The 23,842-nt window shown below is 41.6% G+C and overlaps 1 protein-coding gene across 1 annotated transcript; it reads left to right on the forward strand.

The window, feature by feature from the left end:
- Positions 1-916: 916 nt before the first annotated feature.
- Positions 917-23,603, forward strand: il21r.1 (interleukin 21 receptor, tandem duplicate 1; the record flags this gene model as incomplete). The annotated part of the gene is made up of 9 exons (XM_083631993.1): positions 917-977; positions 1,382-1,488; positions 1,786-1,894; positions 4,480-4,664; positions 5,561-5,697; positions 5,791-5,992; positions 6,518-6,602; positions 10,163-10,256; positions 22,830-23,603. The coding sequence occupies exons 2-9, from the start codon at positions 1,431-1,433 to the stop codon at positions 23,601-23,603; spliced, it is 1,644 nt and encodes a 547-aa protein (XP_083488119.1). The 5' UTR covers positions 917-977; positions 1,382-1,430.
- Between the last annotated feature and the right edge of the window lie 239 nt (positions 23,604-23,842).

Raw genomic sequence — 23,842 nt, forward strand, 5'->3', positions numbered from 1 at the left:
CCTTGAGTCATAGTGGTACTGTGACATTTGAGAAGATGCATACACACAGCCACAGTCAGTTTGAATCCCACAGGAGCCCACCCATGGTAAAAATGAAAAAAAAGGGTCATAGTACTGTGCTGCAGTTCAGATTAAAATGCTGCCCTGTAGTACATGATAAATGTTAATGTAGACATGGCTCATGATAGTCATACTGCAACTCTAGGCGCTGTATAGTATGTATTATGTAGCATTGAAATTGACTTGAGATATTTACATTTAAAGCCACCTCAAATCCCTCAGTTTCAGGGGCTCTACAGCAACATTACAACCTGTGAGGGGCATGACTCATTTATCTACGGATGCAGAAAACCCCTGATAATCTGTTGTACTTTTTGAAGACATGTAGGTGTAAAAGATAAGGGTCTTATGAAAGGTTTTCTGAAACACCCCCTGTTTCACTACTGAGAATCCACTCAGAAGAAGACAATATATTGGATCATGTTTTGAGTAGCTAAATGTGTGACGTGACGTCACATATTTAATACAAAATTTAACAACATGATTGTATACATTTGATGAGAATTCACTTCTAAAACACTATTTTCCTTTTTTGGAAAGAATTGAGTTAATCGATATCTCCAAAATACAAAGGATCCAGTCTATAGTTCAATCATTTAGTCGACTAAGGACTTAATTTACCTCCTGTTGTAAAAAAAAAAAATGAGTTGACTATCTTTTAATTTGTCTAATTAGCCTTGTTCTCTGACTAGGTATATTGCATATTCATAGCAGCAGTGTGGATCATGTGGTGGGAAGGCACCACACCGGCACGTCTCAAAGGGCTAAAACCACATCCTTCACAGTTGACACCACTGACGATGACGCCATTATCGCGTCGGAACCCAAACTCTGTTCCATTAAACACACTCAGGCGAGCGTTGGTGTGTTAGTCTGTTAGCGTTGTGGCACAATCCTAAAATAGGACAATTAAAAAGGTAAGATTGTTTGATTCTTTCATATACTTTCACTAAAATACCTAAAATGAAGTTATCTTTAAGAGGTTTTAACAGATTGAGATGGAAGCCATTCACTATTGATACATTAGGCTATTAATGCTGACTAGGCAATGCTGATGCTCTTTTATTAAATGTTTATTTTTTATTATCATTGATAATCATCATTATTATTATTGTTATCATGTATTATGTCAGTGAGACCTTGGATAGATACAGTATCTGATAGCCTAATTGAGCCTTTTGTCCCAACACGTCAGCTAGTTCCAGATAAAGTCAAGATTGCAATGTTAAAATAAAGTGATCTCTACTAGAGTGCACAGTTATAACCACAGAATAAAGTTATAGAACAGAGTTATAACCACCATGTCTATATTCAATTTCAGCTGCTGTGTTGCCTTCTTTTCAAACAGCGGATGAGAATATTTCATCCCCATGGCTGTTAAACTTTTGTCATTACTGTTGTGGAACCTCACTTTCTTGATTGACGATGGTAGGCTGGCTTGTCATATTTGTTTAATCAATGTCTTGTCTTTTTATTCTCATGTATTATTGTATTTTTAAATGTAGATTTTATTTAATTTAGGGTGCTTTGTCACCAAATTAATTTGAATACAGATAGGCTTAGTATTTTTGCTTGTGTGTTGTTTGTTTTGATGCTACTTGTCTGGACAAGTTTATATAAATATTAAATTATCTTGAACAGGGCAGAAGACGTTCACACATCATTGTGGATAAAATTAGCAAATGCTACCATGAAAAATTGAGCACACTTTCCTTTGTGTTGCAGTCACCTCTCTCTGCGCTGTCACCTGCACAACGGACTATGAAACCTCACTGAACTGTTCCTGCTCAGGCTCAGTGCCCACAATCCCCATTCTACTAGAAGCCACGTGCAGGTACAAGTTGCCCTCAATGTCTGTGTTTGTGGATATGATGTATATTCTGTTATACAATACAGTATGAGGCTTCATCACCGCACACCTTGTCTGTGTTTGTGGATATGATGTATTCTGTCATACACTGAGGCTTCATCACAGCACACCTAGCTTGAGTAACCTGGGATCTTCCTTTTAACCCCTTTGAAAGAACACAATCGCAGTAAAGATCATCCTATTGGGTATTTTTGCTACTGTATTAGTGCTATATTAATAATATGTATTTATTTATTTATTTATTTATTTATTTCAGTATAGCTCTGAAAACAACCCGTTTTGTGCATAGCTTATTTGGTACCGTACTTGCTATTTTTATTTGTAAATAGTAAAAATGAACCTTATTTATTATCTTGCCTGGCAGAGATCTGCACTGTACTGGGTGCACTTTTCTAGTTAAGATCATGATCACCTTCACCTATCCCATAACCCTGGAGGGTCGTTGGGGCACCACAGACGATCTGTCGACAAGCTCTCTCCATCTCTCTCTGTCCTCGGCAGCTCTCACTGTTTCACCCAGTTTTAATTGAGTCCACTCTTGGATGTTATCCTCCCATCTTTTCTTTTGTTTTCCCTGTTTCCTGCCTCCTTGTACAGTGCCTTGCAGGATGGTCTTTGCAAGGCCTGATGATCTGGTGATGTGTCCATACCACTCAGTTTTTGCTTTTTCACAGTGGTAAGCAGGTCATCACAATGACAACTGCCCCTGGACAGTTGTCATTGTCCCCTTGCCTCAGAATTGTTGCTTTTAACAACATGGGAACATCTTGTTGTCAGGAAGCATATGGATAGATTTTTGCCTCCCTGGCTCACCTTGTTACTTTCTGCTGAGAGTTGCCCAGCTGAAATTACCCAAAATGTTTCCAAGTATATCAACATCCTTCACGGACACAACCAGTTTGGGGATAACGCATTACAAAGTAAGGCATTTGTATTGTAGAGTTCAGGGCGATGAAGGACCCAGACTATGGTTCGGATTCTTGTACGGGCTTGAAGGACCCGTATTCTTGTTCGGATTCGCTTGTCGAGTTCCGGGCGATGAACGACCCAGAGTCTCAGATCTCGCCGTTCACGATGTCGCAGGTGTGTCTGCCAAGACACTGCCTATTCTCGGAGTAACTCCAAGTGTCTCCTCCGGGCTCAGTAGCGGACCTGGGGTACATGGGGGATTGCCGTAGGCTTCATCTCCAGAAGCACTATCTTGCGTGGGACTCTGTGATCGTGGCGTGACTAGGAGAACCTTAGGAGATCCTTAGAGGAACCTCTCTAGCTATTGAATTGGTCCTACTTATAGCTGTCCTAGTCTGGGTATCTGACATCACTGGTGATGTTATATCTCCTCACTCCCAGCCAGTGATGTCACACTTAAGACACTTGTGGCACTTGTGATGTCACCTGATGGCATTGTGATGTCATCTTGCGGTGGTGATGTCATCAGAGAAGTGCCCCCCAGAAGCGGCCAGGAGCCCAGCCGGACCCAGAGGCCCGTATGTACCTTGAATGTCAGCCGACGGATCATGGTTGACGTGGAGCATTTGTAACAGCATTACTGTAATCATATTACATTTGTCGGTAACGAGTAGTGTAAGGCGTTACTGTTCCTAATTCCAGTAATTACATCACAGTTACTAAATCAAACACTATTTGTCATTACTTGCATTACATAGGTTGGTTCAGGCCAATCAAGAGGCAGTCGTCGCTCTGGCCGATCCATTGTTCATAGGAGTTCAGGGCAGATGGGGGTGAAATGACAGTGTGGTCTACAACTTTTGAAGGGTGGAGATATGTTCATGCTCATTACGTTACATCTCAGGCGATGTTGCTGAGTAATAGCAAAAGTAATCTAACGAGTAGTGTAATGAATTACTTTCTCCACGGAGTAATTAAGTAAAGTAAGTAATTCGTTATTTTTTAACTAATGTGTAATGTGTAACATATATTATTTTTTGAGTAACGACCGCCAACGCTGGACACAACAATGCACAATTCATTCCGTGGCTCATTCTTGACACGGTAGGAGCATTAGTATAGTCCTGGTCACTGAATGCCTGTCCTGATATATACACTGAAACATACAAACACCAAAGTATTATAGCACACACCGGAAGGCTTCAGTTCTGTTCCATTACTGTCAAATCTTTATTGTTTCTCTACTGAAACAAGTACAGTAGACTGGAACAAACAAGGTTAGGCTTTGCTTTGCTCACTCCAATGCATTTATTGCTCCATAGAAACATTAATGAACTGGAAGTAATAGCATTGATTTGAGGCCTTTCAGGATGCATCCAAATACTTTTGTTCCTGTATGGATCATTCTTCCTGCTCTAACCTGGGCAACAGGGAAGCTATAAGCTGATCTCAGAGAGCATTACCTGCTCTAACCTGGGCAACAGGGAAGCTACAAGCTGATCTCAGAGAGCATTACTTGCTCTAACCTGGGCAACAGGGAAGCTACAAGCTGATCTCAGAGAGCATTACTTGCTCTAACCTGAGCAACAGGGAAGCTATAAGCTGATTCTGGTTGTAATGCACATGTTTGTCTTTTGTAGGGATTCTGAAGATTTTGAGGTTACTGGCAGCTGTGAAATCAATCCGCCTCAGTCCTGGTGCGTAATATATCCAGAGGATTTTGATTATGTTGCATCCACTGAAACCAACTGTAATGTTGTTCAACAAGTCAGTCAAAACAACGTGAATGTGAAGGAGTCATCCAGCTGGAGACTGTGTGACATAGGTAAGTCAAAGCATGATGATTTGACCTTTCGCTATTCATCACTTCTGATGAACAGATGACAGGATAACACAGAAATGGACAAAGATAAGAGATAACAAAAGTCTGATTGTAATTGGCATTTACATCACTGATGATGTGTCCAAACGCATCAACATACAGTAGGTCTCTGTAACTAGTTTAAAAAAAATTAAATATTTAACTATTGATTTACACATTTTAAACATTGGTAATTTGTGTGTTTATAAATTATATGCTGTTGTCCTGTTGTCTGCGGCAGCCCTGGGCCAAATAGTCTTCACAGATTTATAGTTCTACAGCTACAACCAGCAGCTCTACAGCAAAATGCGTTTTGTGCCCCTGTCCATTGAAGATGTACATTGTTTGTTTAACTATTGTAGTTAGACATGTACTTTACTTCGTAAATTAAAACCTGTCTATAAGTATCCAAGAACCACATCACATTTTAATAACATGTTTTCACACAGGGTTATCTCAGCTACCATAGGCCTATCAAACAAATTATCAAAGCTAGTGCCTGTAACTGTGCATTACAATTGATGGCAACTGCAAAACTCTATAGTCAAGGGTAGTGAAAATAGTTTACCATTTAGTGATGAATACAGAAAACATGAATACCGGTAGGCTACCGGTACTTAATATTTAACTTGCTCCTGAAACATGGTACCTCTTAGCCTTCACAAGTGCATCACATTGGATTGAAGGACTTCTCAGTGCAATTTACACACTTTGCAAAGTCATTCTGTGGGCCGGATTGGACCCTCTGGCGGGCTGGATCTTGCCCCCGAGCCATATGTTTGACACCCCTGCTATAGAGTATGACTGCCCTATACCTGTTTTCAGTTTCATAATGATCCCTTGGGCCTTTACTTCCACAGTGAAGCCTCAGGAGCCATTTGCAGTTCAAGTGAAAACTGGCGACGAGTCCTTCAACATCACATGGGACATAAAAAGCCACCTTGATGACTGTTTTAGATACAGCGTGTGGATAAGGGCGAGCAAAGACTTGTCAAAGGTACTCTTTGAATGAAAGAATACTGAAATTGAGATACCGTTACTGTACAAAATCGTCATGGTGGCTCCCTGCTGACGACTTTCCTTCTTACAGGATCCAGTTCATCCCCTATTAGTATATGCAAAGTACATATCGATAAAGCGGGGGAAACTGCAGGCGAATACCAACTATACCGTGGTGGTACAGACCTTACTGTGTGATACTCCTTATCCCACGTATAAGGGCCCCGGGAGCGAATGGAGCAGCTCTACAGAATGGAACACTATGGGAACCTATGCAGAGACGGAAAGTCCAGGTACAATTCCATTGCTTAAATTTGCAAATGAAATTATGTATCTACCTCTGCATGTAAAGTCTGTATTTTCTACAGATCACTTTTTTGTTGCGCTAAATGAGGCTATTAATCCCTATTGTCCCATCCTAGCAACAGATATGTGTCCATGTTGTGATTTACTGTGTGCTTTTACTGTGTTTGTCTATGTTTAAAATCTGTAGTCTTCCACACTCTGTCTTCACTTACAAGAGTTTTATTTCAAGACAATAAATAAAACCTTTGTAAGTAAAGAAGGAAAGTGTGTGGCTGTGGCACATACTCTACTGGCACATACAGTTGTGCAAAGATCATCTTTGTGTTTCTGTATAAATCCTTTATACAAAAATGTTAGCCTCATGGGAAGATACATTTGAATTTAACTGAATCAAAGTGCAATTTAGCAAGTAGCCTAAGTCAATGACACAACAGTGAACAACGCATGCAGACGGGTGTATTTGTTTATCCTCCTAGAATTGGATTCAGTTCATATGTTTATCCTTTTTACAGGCAATGATGCTCACTTGCGGTACCTCTTCTTCTTCCTATTAATGCTTCCTGTCCTTGTCCTGGTGCTGGGTTACTATCAGAAGCCGTGAGTACAGTAAACCTTGCAGTTCTTTTAGTCTTTCAGGAAGTGTTTCTTTAGAGAGAACACAACATTCAGAATCACATAATTTACATACAGTACTGATTACTCAGCTTTAGCAGTAAATTAGCCTCTTTTATGTTCTGTTGAATTCTGGTTAGCCCAAAAGTTCAGTACCGCATTTTTTTTGTATTTTTTTTTTGTATGGTTGGCTTCAGCGGGAATCAATCATCTAACCCTGGTGGTGTTAAAGTCATATTCTTCCTGTTGAATTATGCCTTTTTCATTCATATTCTAAACATGAGTGGATTTGCATTTGAATTGCCACTATATATAGCCTATCCAATTGTTAATGTTTTCCCAGGGCACAATGGGGTTTGCCACTTCAAGATGTTTACACTATGAGATCAAAAGCACAATTCATTTCTTTGAAACTACTGATATAGATGTTCTATGATAGCTCTTGTTTCTAGATTTTGGAGAAACTTGCTTACGTTAATAAGTTAAGACTGAATGAATGACCCAGTATCATAGAAATAAAATGAATGATTCCTGTTTAAGAGTCAATTTTCCAGGTTTATACGGTAAAGTTGATCCCCATATATTGAGAAAACAACTAAGCACAGCAAGTATATGAAGACTTAAGGTCATCAACACCACATTTTGTCTTCCAGTAAATGATAAGCTAAGCCTCTGACTACTTCGATTTAGCCTTTCCTGGCATCACCTCCCACATATAGAGAAACCACTGCTGCACTTTTTGTGCAGAGACGTGATGCACCAAAATGGCTAGCAGACATACAGTAGGAAGTCATGCAGAGCATCAGTAGAAACAAGAGACAGCACTTTTTGATATAGGTCTTACAGTCACAAGAGGACTCGCTATGAATCTGGTGTTTGATGTTTTCATCCAAGCAAATACCTTATTATTGGATAACAGTGAACATTGTTCCACTTTATGCAAAGGATGATATGAATACCAAAACACATAAAACAAGAAACACTGGGAAACAATTGAACTTTTAACACTCCTAGCACATTTAGTACCTTGTCTACTTGCGTTACAGCGCATCGGCGCATCTAGTGCTATAATACATCTTCATTTGACAGCTAATTTGGCATGTTTCTTATAAGGCTTTTAACAATCTGCTTAAATGCCTGGTAAAAGCCATGGGCAATAATGATTTGAACTTTCATTTTGGTTCATGCACCACTCATGAAAATTATTTGCAATGCATCTCTATGGGATTTTCAGCTGCGGTCTACATCTATCTTGCAAATGTCTGTGACATATATTTTTGGCACAGTGATTAACGTTATGTTATGTAATGTAACATTATGGCTATGAACAAGCAAAGGCACTCAAAACTATCATCTTACCACTGTCACTGACATGGGTGAACACTGACATTACAAGTGAACACTGGTAAATTTGCCATTGTCACTGTGGTCTGTGGTGGTAGTTTCTCCTGCTCCTGCTAAAAATAAGCCAAACTGGGTTACAATTGGAAATTAAAATGGGGCTAGTGTATTATAACGTTTTTACTTATAATTAACAGACATTAAGTGTCTGGCACGGTGGATCAGTGGTTAGCACTGTTGCTCACAGCAAGAAGGTCCCAGGTTCGAACCCCGGTCCGTCCCAGGTCCTTTCTGTGTGGAGTTTGCATGTTCTCCCCGTGTTCATGTGGGTTTCCTCCGGGTGCTCCGGTTTCCTCCCACCACCAAAAGACATGTATGTTAGGGTTAATACTCCTGTCAGTGCCCTTGACCAAGTCACTGGCAAAAGAACTGGAGTTGGTCCCCGGGCGCAGCACTGCGGCTGCCCATTTCTCCTAGTTCTAGGAAGGTTCCTAGTAGAGGATGGGTCAAATGCAGAGAATGAATTTCCCCATGGGGATAAATAAAGGATAACTTAACTTAACTTAACTTAACTTAACTTAACTTAATTTAACTTACCGGTAATATATGAGCCAAAAGTCTATGACACCCCAACCCCATCATGAAGATGATTCATTCCACAGCTACCTACTTTAAGAAGAAACACTGCATTAGGATATACTTTATTAAGCAGTGAGAGCATTAGGCTATGAAAAAGAGGAAGATTTTCTGGGCTATTATTATGACTGTATGCTTATGGTGTTAAATATCTGTGTGACCCTCACTTATAAAGGGTATGCACATGACGTCACAGAGGCAGAACTCACTGTGGAGTCACGCCCACTGAGTGGCAGCAACATTCAGTTTGAATGCAGTAATCAGCCTAGATAAATGACACCTGCTGCTCCAAACAACCTGCTGAATGTTTTGCCCATAGGTTTTGCCACTTAGGCTACGTTCACACAGCCATCCTTAGTGCTTGAATCTAATCTTTTCCCCCCTTAGTGACTCAGATCAGTCTTTTTCATGACTGTGTGAACAGTACAAGTCACATTGAAAGTGACTTTTTTAAAGACGACCTGGGCTACTTTCAAATGTGGTAAAACATCAGATTTGAATCTGATGTTTTTGAAAGTGACTCCGGTGTGAACAGACATCTGGCCCATATCTGACTTAATGCTTCAATGTGACTTCTTCTTCTTCTGTTGAGTTGTATGGCAGTTGGCATCCTTAAATGGTGCATTACCACCACCTACTGTATTGCTAAAACTATAGTGCAAATACAATATCAATAAAAAAGTGTCCACCCAAAATGCGCCCATTCACCCCAATATCCATACTGTGGTGTGGCCCAGACCAGTCGTCTAGACCAAAGCGAACGCTTCATTCAGCGTTTTTGTCAAGTCATCTCCCGAAATGTCTTCAATATCCAAAAAGTTCCTGGCAGCGTCCACCACTTCAATGTGACTTTTACGTCATTCCAGAGCGACATTCGTCACTATTCTGCGCTGGCGGGAGGAGGGAGGGGGAGGACCAACACGCGGGCATTGAAATTAAACCGTGAACAACAGATGAAACAATATCGTCAGCTACCGCCATGTTTACTGCTGTCTTCTTCCGGGTTTACGTAGAACAGCAGTGCGCTGCGTGTGACGTTATTGTTGTTCTTCTGCGCATGCGGGTCACTTCATGTCCGTGATCTGTTCACACTGGAGTCAGATACGGGCCACTTTTAAAAAGTCTGTGTGAACAGCCACACAAAAAAATCAGATGTGAGCATCAAGTCAGATTCAAGCACTAAGGATGGCTGTGTGAACGTAGCCTTAGTCCCGATTGAGGGGGCGTGTTCCAGTGGGAAACAGACGTCGGTGCATACACTCTATACAGAACATTTTGTTAAAATTGTTGCAGTAAAATTTGATTTTGTTTGTTACTGTATACAGGAGATTCATTTACCTTTCCATTCTGTTTGAGTGATGAAAGAGTTAAACATTTACAATTATTTCACCCCATCCATTATGTACATTTGAACTTTAACTTATGATTTACTATGACCTCAGCTCACAAAACACTCACACACAAGCATGGACACACACACATGCGTGTTCTATAGAGAAAACAAGAACTGCCAAACCATTCTTTAAATATAAATGGATGCTAATCGCTTTGTTTTAAATTTGTTTCAGGTACTTGTTGAAAAAACTCCAGCTGATTACATACATCCCCAAGCCAAATGAGTTTTTCGAGCCCCTCTACCACACCTACGAAGGGAACTTCAAGGTAAGAGAAAAGCAGAACAAAAACTGCTTATCTTGGCTTGTGTAACTTCCAAAATCGCCCAGCAGGTGTTGCCCAAGAGGGGACTTTCAGCACCTCTGGACCCCGGTTATTGGGACTTTCCCTTGACTTGACATATGAGGGCCTTTTTGTCATGAATGACTCAGTGTGCAGGGGCTTCAAGAGTCTTCTTCATCTCTCTGGCATGCTGTGGGTAGACTGTCTATGACAGCCGTGTGCATCACCAGACCCATTCCTCCCCAGTGGAAAATACCCCCGGTGATGTTAACTCAGATCTTTGATGTTTCCGTGAGGTAGAGCCTGAATACAGTTTGTTTTTCACTCTAGGCCCAGAGTGAGCACTGTGTGGTTCCTCCTCATGAGATTTGTTTTCATTCTTTATTCTTCTTCTCACAGATGTTCTGGTGTTTTTGATCATCACCTCCATTATTTACATGTTTTTGCATGTTTTCTCTCTCACTCAATGTAACAAGTTTAAGTTTGGCTAAAAAACGGGGCTTCCGGGTAGTGTAGCAGTAGAGTCCCTGCCTACCATGTTACCTCTGGCTTTGTCGGATGTCCATACAGGCACGATTGGCTATGTCTGCGCGTGGGAAGCCGGATTAGGGGTATGTGTCCTGGTCGCTGCACTAGCGCCTCCGTCCTCTGGTCAGTCGGGGTGCAGAACTGGTGGGAATAGCATGATCTTCCCATGTGCTACGTCTTTCCGGTGAAGCTCCCCGCTGTCAGGTGAAAAGAAGTGGCTGGCAACTGCAGCAGGGGGAAATTGGCCAATTACAATTGGAGAAAATGCGGGAAAATCAGAAAAAAAAAAGTTTGGCTAAAAAACAAAGGATAAAATTATAGCTGCTGTGCAGCAATGGGTCATGGCTGGGTACTGACAGTGACAGAGATGCTCACGTTATTTTTTCCAAGTCCAAATCAAGTCTCAAGTCTTTGAGCTAGAGTCCAAGTCAAGTCTTTAGTCACAAGTCTCTTATGGATGAGCATTCTATTATCTGCTGCATGCAATCCAGTCTGCTTAGAACACCGCCATTCATGAAAGTGTTGGGGCAGAAGTAAGGCAGCAGGGTAAGTACGTGGCAGTTGAACAGAGAAGCAGAGAGAGAGAGTAGGGACAGTGGAGCTAATGACAGAGAGAGATAGACTGAAACATTGCATATTTATACTTATATTATACTATATTATACTATACAACTATGACATTACCCACCTAGTCTGCTCAGCCAGGAAGGATGACATCACTGATGATGTATCAATGATGACATCATCACTGATGACATCATTGCTCGAGTGACATCACATCATTAGGTAATTAGGGCAATTACGATGCTCTTTAGGCTATACATGGGGGCAGAACTCAAAATACTGTCAAAAATTCAGTTTAGTAGAGATACAATTCTGAGATTTTGCACACTTTAACTACTGTGACAGCAAAATCTTGTCAATTTATTTTGTGAAGATTCAATCTTTATTTAGCAAGAATTTGCAGTAGCTGTTTACAGTACTGTTTACGGTAAAACATTTGATGCACCGTGGGCTAAATTTTGTATCAATCGAAAATGTCTGACAGTCCAACGATGCAGATACTGAAGTTTGGGGTCGTTTTAAGAAAAAATATGAGGAGTAGGGTTTAAATAGTTTTACAGTTTTTGCAGTTTCGCTTTGGACTTCATAATTGGCCATAGGTTGCAGTGTACAACAGTTTCTCCTCTCTTGGGCGCACATTTCAGTGACAGTTGCAAAGCCGTAGCACGTATGCCTGATCTGTTATGAATTTTCAAAGTTTGAAACTTTAGACAGTCGCGACAATAGCGACTATTGGCGCCAAATTCGCGTAGACTAAGTTTGACATGGGACTGGACCTTTGTGCAAAGTTTGGTTTATTTTCATGCATGGGAAGTCCCACTTCCCGGGAGAATAATAATACAGTGTAATCCGCTTATAGTGATCACGGTTATAATGATCAACTGCTTATAATGATCAAAAAGCTTGGTCCCAAATCATTCTATACACATGCTGTTGGAACAGAAAAAGTGGAAGCAAGCAAGCTCAAAGTCAAAATTGTCATCAACAAGGAGCTTCTTGGTTTCTTTTTAGAGAAAGATTGAATGCAGAAGTGTTGGTACACAGGTAACCTGCACAGGTTTACAATACAATGTACAACTTCAGAAAGATGGATGCTGCCTGACGAAGACCCAGTGAGGTTGTGTGAAACGTTTTTCTTGCCCGTGTCTCCTATTTTTTGAAGTTGTATGTAAGGGATAATGTATTGTGAGCCGGTGATTACTGGCGAAATAATGACCGACAGGTGATTGATTGAGCCCGACGCGCAGCGGAGGGCTTAATCATTCACCTGAAGGTCATTATTTCCAGTAATCACCGGCTCACTATACATTATCCCGCTTAGAACACGGCCTACAACTAAATTATTTCAGTAATCTGACAAAAATAATTATTCAAATAGATTTTTTAATAGCGTTTTCAACGACAAAGCGGTTTCATTCGTAATTGGCACACAAGACACCACAGCTGCAACTGGTTGGCCTAATTAGTAGTGTCTGCAGACAAAATGCTCTTATCAACTGATTAATCCAGGTGTGGCAGAGCAGCGGTCGGTTGTCGAGAAATAATGACCGGTGAATCTTGTTGATTGACCAATCAGAATCGAGTATTCAAGAGAGCCGTGTTCTAATGTATTGTAAACCTGTGCAGGTTACCTGTGTACCAACACTTCTGCATTAAATCTTTCTCTAAAAAGAAACCAAGAAGCTCCTTTTTCCACTGTTGATACACATGCTGTTTAAATAAGTTGCTTATGGTGATCAATACTCTGCTTACAGTGATCATTTTGGGCCTTGTCCCACCTGAGAACAATGTAAAAAATGTTTAAAACTACAGTAATTTTATCATTATTTTTACTTAAAAACTGCCAAAAATGAGCCAACGAGATACAGCAGCGATTCTCGGTGCATGTCTGTCTGTATATGGAGAGATCACGGCATCTCTGTCTGTGGAGAGATGACGGCATCTCTGTCTACATGACACCGCTGTGTTTGAAACAGCTAACTTTAAGAGGCCTAACTTACTGTATGGATTTTTAAGTGAATAGCATTACTTTACTTTATATGTACTGTATTCATGTAATACATACAAATGTATTAAATAAAGAAAAAGAAAAAAATCGGTTATAATGATCATCCGCTTATAGTGATCACTTTGATCCGTCCCAAGTTGATCACTATAAGAGGAGTGCGCTGTAATAATGGCAAATGCAATAAGTGGCCCGGCCGCTTCGCTGTCCCGGCCACTAATAAAGACAAGACTCGGATAAAAAAAAAAGAAAACATGAGCAAGTGTTCAGTAGGAAAGTGTTCAGTATGATGAAGCTGCCTAACTATTGGAAGTCAGGTAAAAACTGGAGTGAAAAGATCAAATGTTTACCTACTGCGTGCGCGGGTATCTGAACTGATGAGCGGCCTGTTTTAAACCAGCAGGCTCAGCTGTCCATTAGGCCTGTTTCAAACCAGCAGGGTCAGCTGTCCACTAGGGCTGTTTCACACCAGCAGGCTCAGCTGTTCCACTAGGCCTGTTTCACACCAGCAGGCTCAGCTGTCCCACTAGGCCTGTTTCAAACCAGCAGGGTCAACTGTCCCACTAGGCCTGTTTCAAAGCAGCAGGCTCAGCTGTCCCACTAGGCCTGTTTCAAAGCAGCAGGCTCAGCTGTCCCACTAGGCCTGTTTCAAACCAGCAGGGTCAACTGTCCCACTAGGCCTGTTTCAAAGCAGCAGGGTCAGCTGTCTCACTAGGCCTGTTTCAAAGCAGCAGGCTCAGCTGTCCCACTAGGCCTGTTTCAAACCAGCAGGGTCAGCTGTCCATTAGGGCTGTTTAAAAGCAGCAGGCTCAGCTGTCCATTAGGCCTGTTTCAAACCAGCAGGCTCAGCTGTCCCACTAGGCCTGTTTCAAAGCAGAAGGGTCAGCTGTCCATTAGGCCTGTTTCAAACCAGCAGGCTCAGCTGTCCCACTAGGCCTGTTTCAAACCAGCAGGGTCAGCTGTCCATTAGGGCTGTTTAAAAGCAGCAGGCTCAGCTGTCCATTAGGCCTGTTTCAAACCAGCAGGCTCAGCTGTCCCACTAGGCCTGTTTCAAAGCAGCAGGCTCAGCTGTCCATTAGGCCTGTTTCAAACCAGCAGGCTCAGCTGTCCCACTAGGCCTGTTTCAAACCAGCAGGGTCAGCTGTCCCACTAGGCCTGTTTCAAAGCAGAAGGGTCAGCTGTCCATTAGGCCTGTTTCAAACCAGCAGGCTCAGCTGTCCATTAGGCCTGTTTCAAAGCAGCAGTCTCAGCTGTCCCAGATTAGGCCATTTTTGTTGAGTAACTAGGGTCTAGGGATAAGTGGAATTAATACAACTTGAAGAGCAGGAAGAGTGCTTTACTCAAAATGTCACTTCTTAAAGTAAGGCTCCTGTAAATTCTTCAGACAAGAGCGTGTGTGCGGATCTTCTGTTGTATTCCACTTGATATTTTCTTTGATCCAGCAGCTGTGTTTTGGTGGGCTTGTTTTTTGTTTGATTTAGATTTTCAGTGGAACCAGGGATCAGCCTTAGCGTCTAGTAGGTGACTTTAGCTGTCTTTGGGATAGCAGAGCTTCCCGTTGAGCCTTCAGGAAGCATCATGGGTCTAATCCAGTGAAACATTTGTGATGAGAGGAGCCTGTTTGATCACCCCAGTGACATGCCTGCACTCACACACTCAACATCATTAGTACATCATTCTGTTAATATTTAACCTTGTACAGTGTTGGTACATTTTGGGCTAGTGCAGTGTAATTTTCTGTGTTCGCATTGTTATAAATGTGATATAAATGGTCAAATGGCGATGAATTTTGAAATTGGGTGGGGGATTGGGGCATATATCAAGGATTTTCACACTTCAGTGCCTCAGCTCATTTTTGGCCCCGGGAATCAAAAATGTTTACTGCATTGTTGTTATATCCAGAAATGAATAGATAATTCCCCATTGAAAACCACTATAAAGTGCAAAAAAGTGCTATTTTTGAGCTCCAAGACACTTTTTACAAAAAAGCATTTTTTTATGACTTCCTCCAGATATTTTGGACATAAGGCTTCAAAATTATGGTTTTTAATATTTTTCAGCAGATTGCAACATTTTCTCATGTATGGCATGCATCTATAAAGTGCAAAAAAGTGCTATTTTTGAGCTCCAAGACACTTTTTACAAAAAAGCATTTTTTTATGACTTCCTCCAGATATTTTGGACATAAGGCTTCAAAATTATGGTTTTTAATATTTTTCAGCAGATTGCAACATTTTCTCATGTATGGCATGCATCTATTGCAATCAATTTAGCTGGTTTCTGTTTGTGCTGCATTATGGACCACTACAGCCCAATGGAATAAATAATTTCAGCTAAAATGGTGTTCATATGGATGTGTGTGTGTGTGTGTGTGTGTGTGTGTGTGTGTGTGTGTGTGTGTGTGTGTGTGTGTGTGTGTGTGTGTGTGTGTGTACACACACACACACATCCATATGAACACCATTTTAGGGATGGGGTTTTGGGGGGAGGGAGGGACAAAAAAAAACATGCCTATATTGAAGTCAGCTCAAGTTGTGTGTGTGTGTGTGTGTGTGTGTGTGCGCACACACACACACACACACACACACACACAAGCAACTTGAGCTGTCCCCCCACCCCCCCACCAAAGCCCCATCCCGATGTGTCCTGATCATGCACATACTAGGCTAGACAGAGTCTGTTTATGACCTGCATCAGAATGACAGAATGCACCCTTGGCCGGTCAAGGAAATGGTCAATTACTAAAAACTGGCATTGATAGGGTTGAAATTCTGAAAAGTAATGAACATTGAGACATGAGATTGAGCAAACATGAGATTGAGCAAAAAAGGAAAAAAAGATTCTCCCTCTATTGTTGTTGTTGGCCAAAAATGGTTAGTACTTGCCCAGAAGGACTCACTCTAATTGCCCAAAAATGGTCAATTAGATGGTCTAAAAAAGTATACAGTGCATTTGTTTTTTAAATTGTCACTGAATAAAAAGTAAGAATGGAACAAAATAAATATTGGTAATAATCTTTTACATAGACCCCACTGTGATAATCCCACCCAAAAACATTCCCTTTGGATTATATTTTGTGCAGAGATTGTGGAAATCTGAAAAAGCAGCAAGTGAAACTGTTTATAGTCAAGACAAACTGGCTTATAGAGGGTTACATTTCTGAAAATGAATAAATATTTTTTGGTATGTATAGCTTCATCTGAAGGTAAAATGTTTGGGGGAAAAAAGAAAAGAAAAAAAAGATTTTTTTTTACCTTTCTTATCATTAGAAAAATAATTGACCAAAACTGGACAATGGGAGGGGCATAACATTTAGGGGTAAGTATTAGTTAACAGTGTACAAGGGTTAAAGTGGGCTACTGGGCTTCTGGATGTTTGCCCTGGGTTATGGCACAAGGGTTTGTTGCATCACACCGTTCTACTGGTATAGTCACTTTTGGGGAAATCTCAATATCAAACTTTTCAGAAAGTAAGAATGGGATTTTTAAAGAGTTTAATAAGACCAAGACTTGTGGAAATGCTCACCCCATATACTGTAGAACCATGTAATCCTTTGCAAGGTTTTCACATGATGGATGAGAAATGTAGCTTTAGAAGTGATGCTTTTTCTTTTGCATTTCAAATCAGCAGAGGCAGTGTCAATGTCTGGATGCCACTGCAGAATATCAGTAGAAACCCATGTGCAGTTATACAAATACTCAGCAGAGTGTGCTAAGTCAATGCATAAAGAGAGGGAGCAAAAGAGTCAGAGAGGGAGGCAGGAAGAGATCTTTCTTATTATAATTTGAGAAGTGTCTGTGCGTGTGCGTGTGTGTGTGTGTGTGTGTGTGTGTGTGTGTGTGTGTGTGTGTGTGTGTGTGTGTGTGTGTGTGTGTGTGTGTGTGTGTGTGTGTGTGTAACAGCTATGCCGTTTTACGTGCCATCGGGCTGAAACTTTCAGTGGGTGTAAAGAGCACCCGTGCGGGTGACCTGATGGAGCCGGGTTTTTGTTATTGATAGGACAACTGGTTTGGCTTTTATTGATCCATAAACTTGAGAAAAAAACGATATCACACTAAATTGCTCATAACTCATTAACCATTTCTAATTAAGCCAAAATTGGTTGAAAAGTGTTGCGTGAACACACCTACAAAAGCATTTTCAACTCTGGTACCACGAGTGTGCGCTACAAATGCAAATGCATTACAGTAATATCATAATTTGCAGTATAGATTTGTATGAACATTTTTAAGTGGTGCAGCAGCTATACGTGACATGCGTGTCTGTCTGTAGCACAACCTGCACCGATTACTTCAACACCTGGCTGTGATTTTCTTTTTACACATGTTCTAGGGGATGATGTCCAAGTTTATCCATGAAATCTTTTAATTATTGATGAAAATGGGCATGGTTTATTAATAGCCAAATATAATAAGCCAATTGGTCTTAAAGTAACAACTCAAGAAATTCATTCAAAATCAGCCATATGTCCTAGACCATTGGTTCCCAAACTGTGGTCCGCGGACCACTGGTGGTTGTCCGCGGGGCTCCCGCCTGGTGGTCCGCCAGAGAATTGCACACAAAATCAAAAAAAAAGTTTAGTTTTTACATACACATTAACCCTGAGGAGTAGCCGGATTGGGCTGCTTTTCAGAAATATCGTGATATTTGGGAAATATCACAATTTTCAACATTTACTTTCAGAGGCTGCAGCAGGCTCAGTTTCAAAGCCAGAGTGAAGTTTCTGGTATCATATGAAACTAGAAGACCTAAGGAATCGATTTTTACCATGTCATGCTAGTTTGTCAGGAAGGTAGCTAAATAACACTCCAAAGTTAAGCTAAATTTTGGCCAGCCTAATGTTGGCAGGTGTGTGTGTCCGTTTTGAACCAGCTAGTAGCCTGGTATACGCAGTGGAAGTGGTCCCTGGGAAATTTGGTTTGGTACGTAGTGGTACTTGGAAGGAAAGGTTTGGGAACCCCTGTCCTAGACACCTGAAATGTTCGCCTGAAATCCCCACCCACCCACCCCATTTATGGTAGATTAATGTGAATATACCGGTAGTCCAGTAATGCATCAAAACTCATAGCAGGATTCATCAGAGGTTAGGCTATGTTGCAAAACATTACTGAATCAGTTATCTTTGCCCTTCATATGTCATCACAGCTGGTCTGACTGGAAATGCCGTGGGCAGGATGTTCATAATGAGTGCACAGTGTACAGGCAATTTTACCAAGCTAATTCATAATGTGTTGACTTTTTTGGCCTGCATTTCACAGATTGCAGGCAAAAATCAAAAATGTAGAGATGACGAAAATGGTTTAGGAACACTTGACATATTTATTGGTCCTACACATATAACTTAACTTCAAACTTTTTGGTGTACAGCTGTTTGGGCATTATTTACATTTTCTAAATGCTGAAAGTGTTTGCCCTATAGTTTAATCAAATCCATATGCCTTCTGATTGTGATGAGTCAAATCCTATCATGGTGCAGAACTGAAGGAACACCACTCCTGACAAAGACAAATGATTGATGCTCTTTATAGAATACGTAAGGGATAATGTATATTGAGGCGGTGATTACGGGGGAAATAATGACCGACAGGTGGATTGAGCCCGACGCGCCAGCGGAGGGCTTAATCGTTCACCTGAAGGTCATTATTTCCCAGTAATCACCGCCTCAATATACATTATCCCGCTTAGAACACGGCCTACAACTAAATCATTCAATAATCTGACAAAAATAATTATTCAAATAGATTTTTTAATAGCGTTTTCAACGACAAAGCGGTTTCATTCGTAATTGGCACACAAGACACCACAGCTGCAACTGGTTGGCCTAATTAGTAGTGTCTTGCTGACAAAAAGCTCTTATCAACTGATTAATCTCAGGTGTGGCAGAGCAGCGGTCGGTTGTCGAGAAATAATGACCGGTGAATATTGTTGATTGACCAATCAGAATCGAGTATTCAAGAGAGCCGTGTTCTAACTTTTTATAACCCTTTGAAACAGTCCTCCCACGCATGTTATTTTAGGTAAGCAGAGAGCAGCTGCAATAACAAGCCCCAGAATTATCTTGGATTAAAATCCTTGATGCTCTTTAAAAGATAACTCAAATGCCACAACACAGCAAAAAAAGGTACATTTTGTTGTATTATTGATCATCTCCTCAGTGCACTGCCAGAAATGGAACCAGCCCATAAATGTGCCTTTGCTGACTCCTGCAGCTTTGTTATCTTCCCTTTGTGGCGGAGCTTTGTGCTCATGTTTTCTCAGAGGAACAGAGACGATTGTATCGGTTGTGTCTCAGGATGTGGTGTCCTTCACACACCAAAGTCACGTCTGCTTATCTGGACATCAGCTTGCCCTAGTTCATAGCAGTCAGAGAACAAAGGTTTCAAATTCAATAACATGAACATGACTTAATCTAAGGCATGGTGTGAAATAATTTGGATTTACGGTACTTCAGCTTTTGATCTTTATCAAGCCCTTCTCTATATGATCAATCTAGTGACTATAGGGATTATAATGCATTACTTATTTTAAAGGACACTATGGAGTTGATCCTTGCAACCTTTCCGATTTCTTTGTAATGCTGGTGATCTAGGAATTTAAGCTCATTCTTTGGTCACACTCACTTTAAGTCATTCTGTATAAGAGTGTAATTTATTTTCCATAATAGAAGCATATGAAGTTGTGTATTGGATCTAAAGATATTAATTAGCATACTTAATATAATTTACCCCAGGAACCTCATGTAGTCGTCCTCCCCGTAATGTAGTGCCATGCTACACAGACACTGGGCCTGTTATGGCTCGGGTACAACATATTTTTCCATAGGATCCGTTCAGATGTAACCCAGCTGCATCCTTTGAAAGTGAGCCAGTAGGAGATATGTTTAAATATGTTTGGGTACTTGCCAGATTGTTTCCAGCACACTAGAACAAAGCAGATTGCTGCATAAAATATAATGGAAAAACATGCCACACTGTGCTAGCATGCTCACAGCATAGCATGGTGCACTTAGGGAAGAAATATATCAGAGATATAAAGAGTAGGTCCTGTCCTTTCATAGATCGTATAATAATCCCCTCGATTGTACTTTGCAACCACACTTTGACAGGTTTTTGAATATGCAAATCTAAAGGGTATTTTTGACTTTTGTTTTTACAGTTTGTGAGTTTATGGCAAGACAGTGAATCCCCCCTCCAATGTGACTTATAAATGAGACTGCTACGTTCACACAGCAAACCTTAGTGCTCAATTCAGATTTTTTTTCTCAGATCAGATTTTGTGTGGCTGTTCAAACACAGACTTTTTAACACATTGACTGCCAGCCGTTTTTTTCTTGCTGTAGGTAGCTTCTGCCAAGCCGTTTTTTGAGGATTGTGGCTCATTTTACAAGCGCCGAGGATTATTTTCTGCTTGGAGTTTGTGAACATACAATATCTCAAAAGTACTAATAGAATGTGTACTTTCTCTGTCTAAAAGAGTTAGTTTGTAGAGTTAGTAGTTATGTAAGCATTATCAGTTGAATACAGCATGGTTTTAGCATGAGAAAAAATATTCAGAGATAAACGGCTTTTTGTGAAATTCGATAGAGCTGTCACTTTAACCATTCATTTTTGGCTCTCTCTCTCTCTCTCTCTCCCTCCCCCTCTCGCTCTCTCTCTCTCTCTCTCTCTCTCCCTTCCCCTCGCTCTCCCTCCCTCTCTCTCTCTCTCTCTCTCTCTCTCCCTCCCTCTCGCTCTCCCTCCCTCTCTCTCTCTCTCCCTCCCTCTCGGGAGGGAGACGCACTAGGTTTAATCCTAGTGAGAGGGGGAGAGGGAGAGAGAGAGAGAGAGAGAGAGAGAGGGAGGGAGGGAGAGAGAGAGAGCGAGAGAGAGAGAGAGAGAGAGAGGGAGAGAGCGAGAGGCAGAGTTCCTTCAACTCCTCCCTCTTCTTGGCTGCCGCGGCCGTCACAGTCTCAGTGCTTTTGCTGCTCTCCTGTGCCTGTCTGCAGGCTGCTGTTTGAGGAAGTCGGCATGGACTCGCTCGCTTCTTGGGAGTTTTGGTTGAGAGAAGCTTTTGCGATTCTGGTCATATTTATGCTGCGTGTTTCAAAGTGTGTTCCACCTGTAATGTATTATGTAAATTTGCAATCCCGCATCGCCAGCAATCAGTGCGAAAACGAGAGCGTTTTCCCCCAACCATTTTCATGAGAATGTAATACTGTAAAATCGCCTCGCCATTTCCTTGCTCCCTTTTTCTTTGATTTCGCTCGTCTGGGGGAGCACTGTCAACACTTAGTGGGTCGGTAAAATAGATTATACACATTCAATACCTCCAATAATTGTACAGGAGACGTAAAAGGGATTGATCAACGCCCCACCGTCAAAAAAAAAAAAACGATTTTTTTGACGTATCCATACGTCGCTGGCAGTCAAGCGCTGGATTTTTTTTGACGTATGCATACGTCGCTGGCAGTTAACGTGTTAAAAGTGGCCAATATCAGATAACAGTGTGAACAGGTCACAGCCCTGAAGTGACCCGCATGCGCAGAAGAACAATAACGTAACATGCAGCACACTGCTGTTCTACGTAAACCCGGAAGAAGACAGCAGTAAACATGGCGGTAGCTGACAGTGTTGTTTCATGTTTTGTTTCCGGTTTAATTTTGCAAGTTATTGTGCAGTGGACGCCAGCGAATACGGAAGCAGATGATAGTGAAGAAGATTTTTACAATTTTAACTATGGCTTTCTGTGGAGGAATAGCTGCTACTTCTGTACAGAGGAGTTTGTGGATGCGGAGTCGAAGCCAGGAGTGGTGGGACCGTGACGTGCATGCCTACACTGAAACAAAGTTCATCAAAAATCTCAGGATGTCAAAGGTTACTTTGAACTACATCTGTCAGCCTCTCTCCACAAGACTCACGACAAGACACTCACTACATGCAACCCTCAAGTTTTGCTTGCACAGAAGTGTCACCCCAAATACTTATGGGGTCTAAAACCTCACTGTCCCTCTACTGACTAGCTCCCTTGCAGCTGTCCTCTGCATGTCTGTAATCACTACTGACTGCCCTGGCCCTCCTGCCAGCGCAGAATAGTGACGAATGTCACTCTGGAGTGACGTAAAAGTCACATTGAAGTCTGATATGGGCCACATGTCACACCAAGGTCACATTCCAAAAAATGTGATCCAAATCTGATTTTTTTCCACATTTTAAAGTACTTAAGGGGGAAAAGATTAGATTCAGGCCACTTATGCCTGCTGTGTGAACGTAGATATGATCCTATGATCTCTGCTTTTAGTTCTAGCCTAGCTGCAGTGTTCTTACCAAGTCACAGACAATATAAAGCTTTACGGTTGAAAAATATATTCAAAAGCCATGCAAATCTACAAACATACATTCAACATTCATATGCAAATGTAAACTAGTATCTATTTAGGCATGTACCGTACTCCAAATTAAGCTCTCTTATTTGCCCCATTGTAGGAGTGGGTGAGGCCTGTATTCAGCGAGTACGACATCGTGATGATCAACACACCTATCAGGGGTCAGCATGACGTCTTTCCCTGGAATATGGAGAGACAAAGCTGTGGCAAGGATGAGACGAAACAAGGCAGCTGCTCCCATCCTAGCTTCCAGCCTCACAGGGCCTCACCACTGCACTTCCATGAGGGTGGTAGTTTGCACGGCACCGGCCACTCCACTGGACACATCTCTATCCATACGGTAACCCTGTCTGGAGAAGAAGAGTTTGAGGCGGAAACTGCTTCTCAGAGCTCCATAAATACCCTCAGAAGTTACCAAGAAGGCGAAAGCTTTGGTTCATATGCAGGAGACAACAGGGAGCATGCTGGCTATGATTTAGGGGAACCTCAGATGTCCATGATGTTTAGAGAGGGTGGGTTATTAGAACAGGATGGAAACCAAATGTCTAATCACTTATCAGTGTCAAATATGAACTGTCAGCCCCCTGCCCATATCATGGAAGCGGAGAGGGTCTCACTTGTCTCGTTCGCCTCAAACGAGCAGTCGGAGGACGGTTACCCTTCTGTGGACTTGGACACCATTGATAGTGGTTTTGGAGAGGCGGACTGCACCAGTCCTGTGACCTCAGAGTCCAACACAGTGGAGCAGATAGACTCTGATTTATTTCATGAAGGAGGACACTCAAATTCAAACTATGTCAAGCAGTGGATGATATGTAGCACTCTACAAGAAGACCCCAGCGACTCAGCGAACACACTTCCAAAAACATTGTGATTCTCTACGCACCAAAGAGAAGCATTGTAGATTTACTGTCATAAGTGATGTGGGATATAGACTTTCCAAGCTAGTTATTTGCATCAGAACAAACTTGATTTATCCGGCTATCCTGTATATAGGGCTGGCGCGCGTGATGTAACCGCGGGTGAGGAGCGCTTGCAGCGCAGTGCATTGTGGTCCAGTACGACAGTCGCGGCTAGGCTAGTAGCAGCCACACCAAAACTCCATTCATATGG

This window comes from Poromitra crassiceps, assembly GCF_964638095.1.
Source record: "Poromitra crassiceps genome assembly, chromosome: 1".
Taxonomy (NCBI): domain Eukaryota; kingdom Metazoa; phylum Chordata; class Actinopteri; order Beryciformes; family Melamphaidae; genus Poromitra; species Poromitra crassiceps.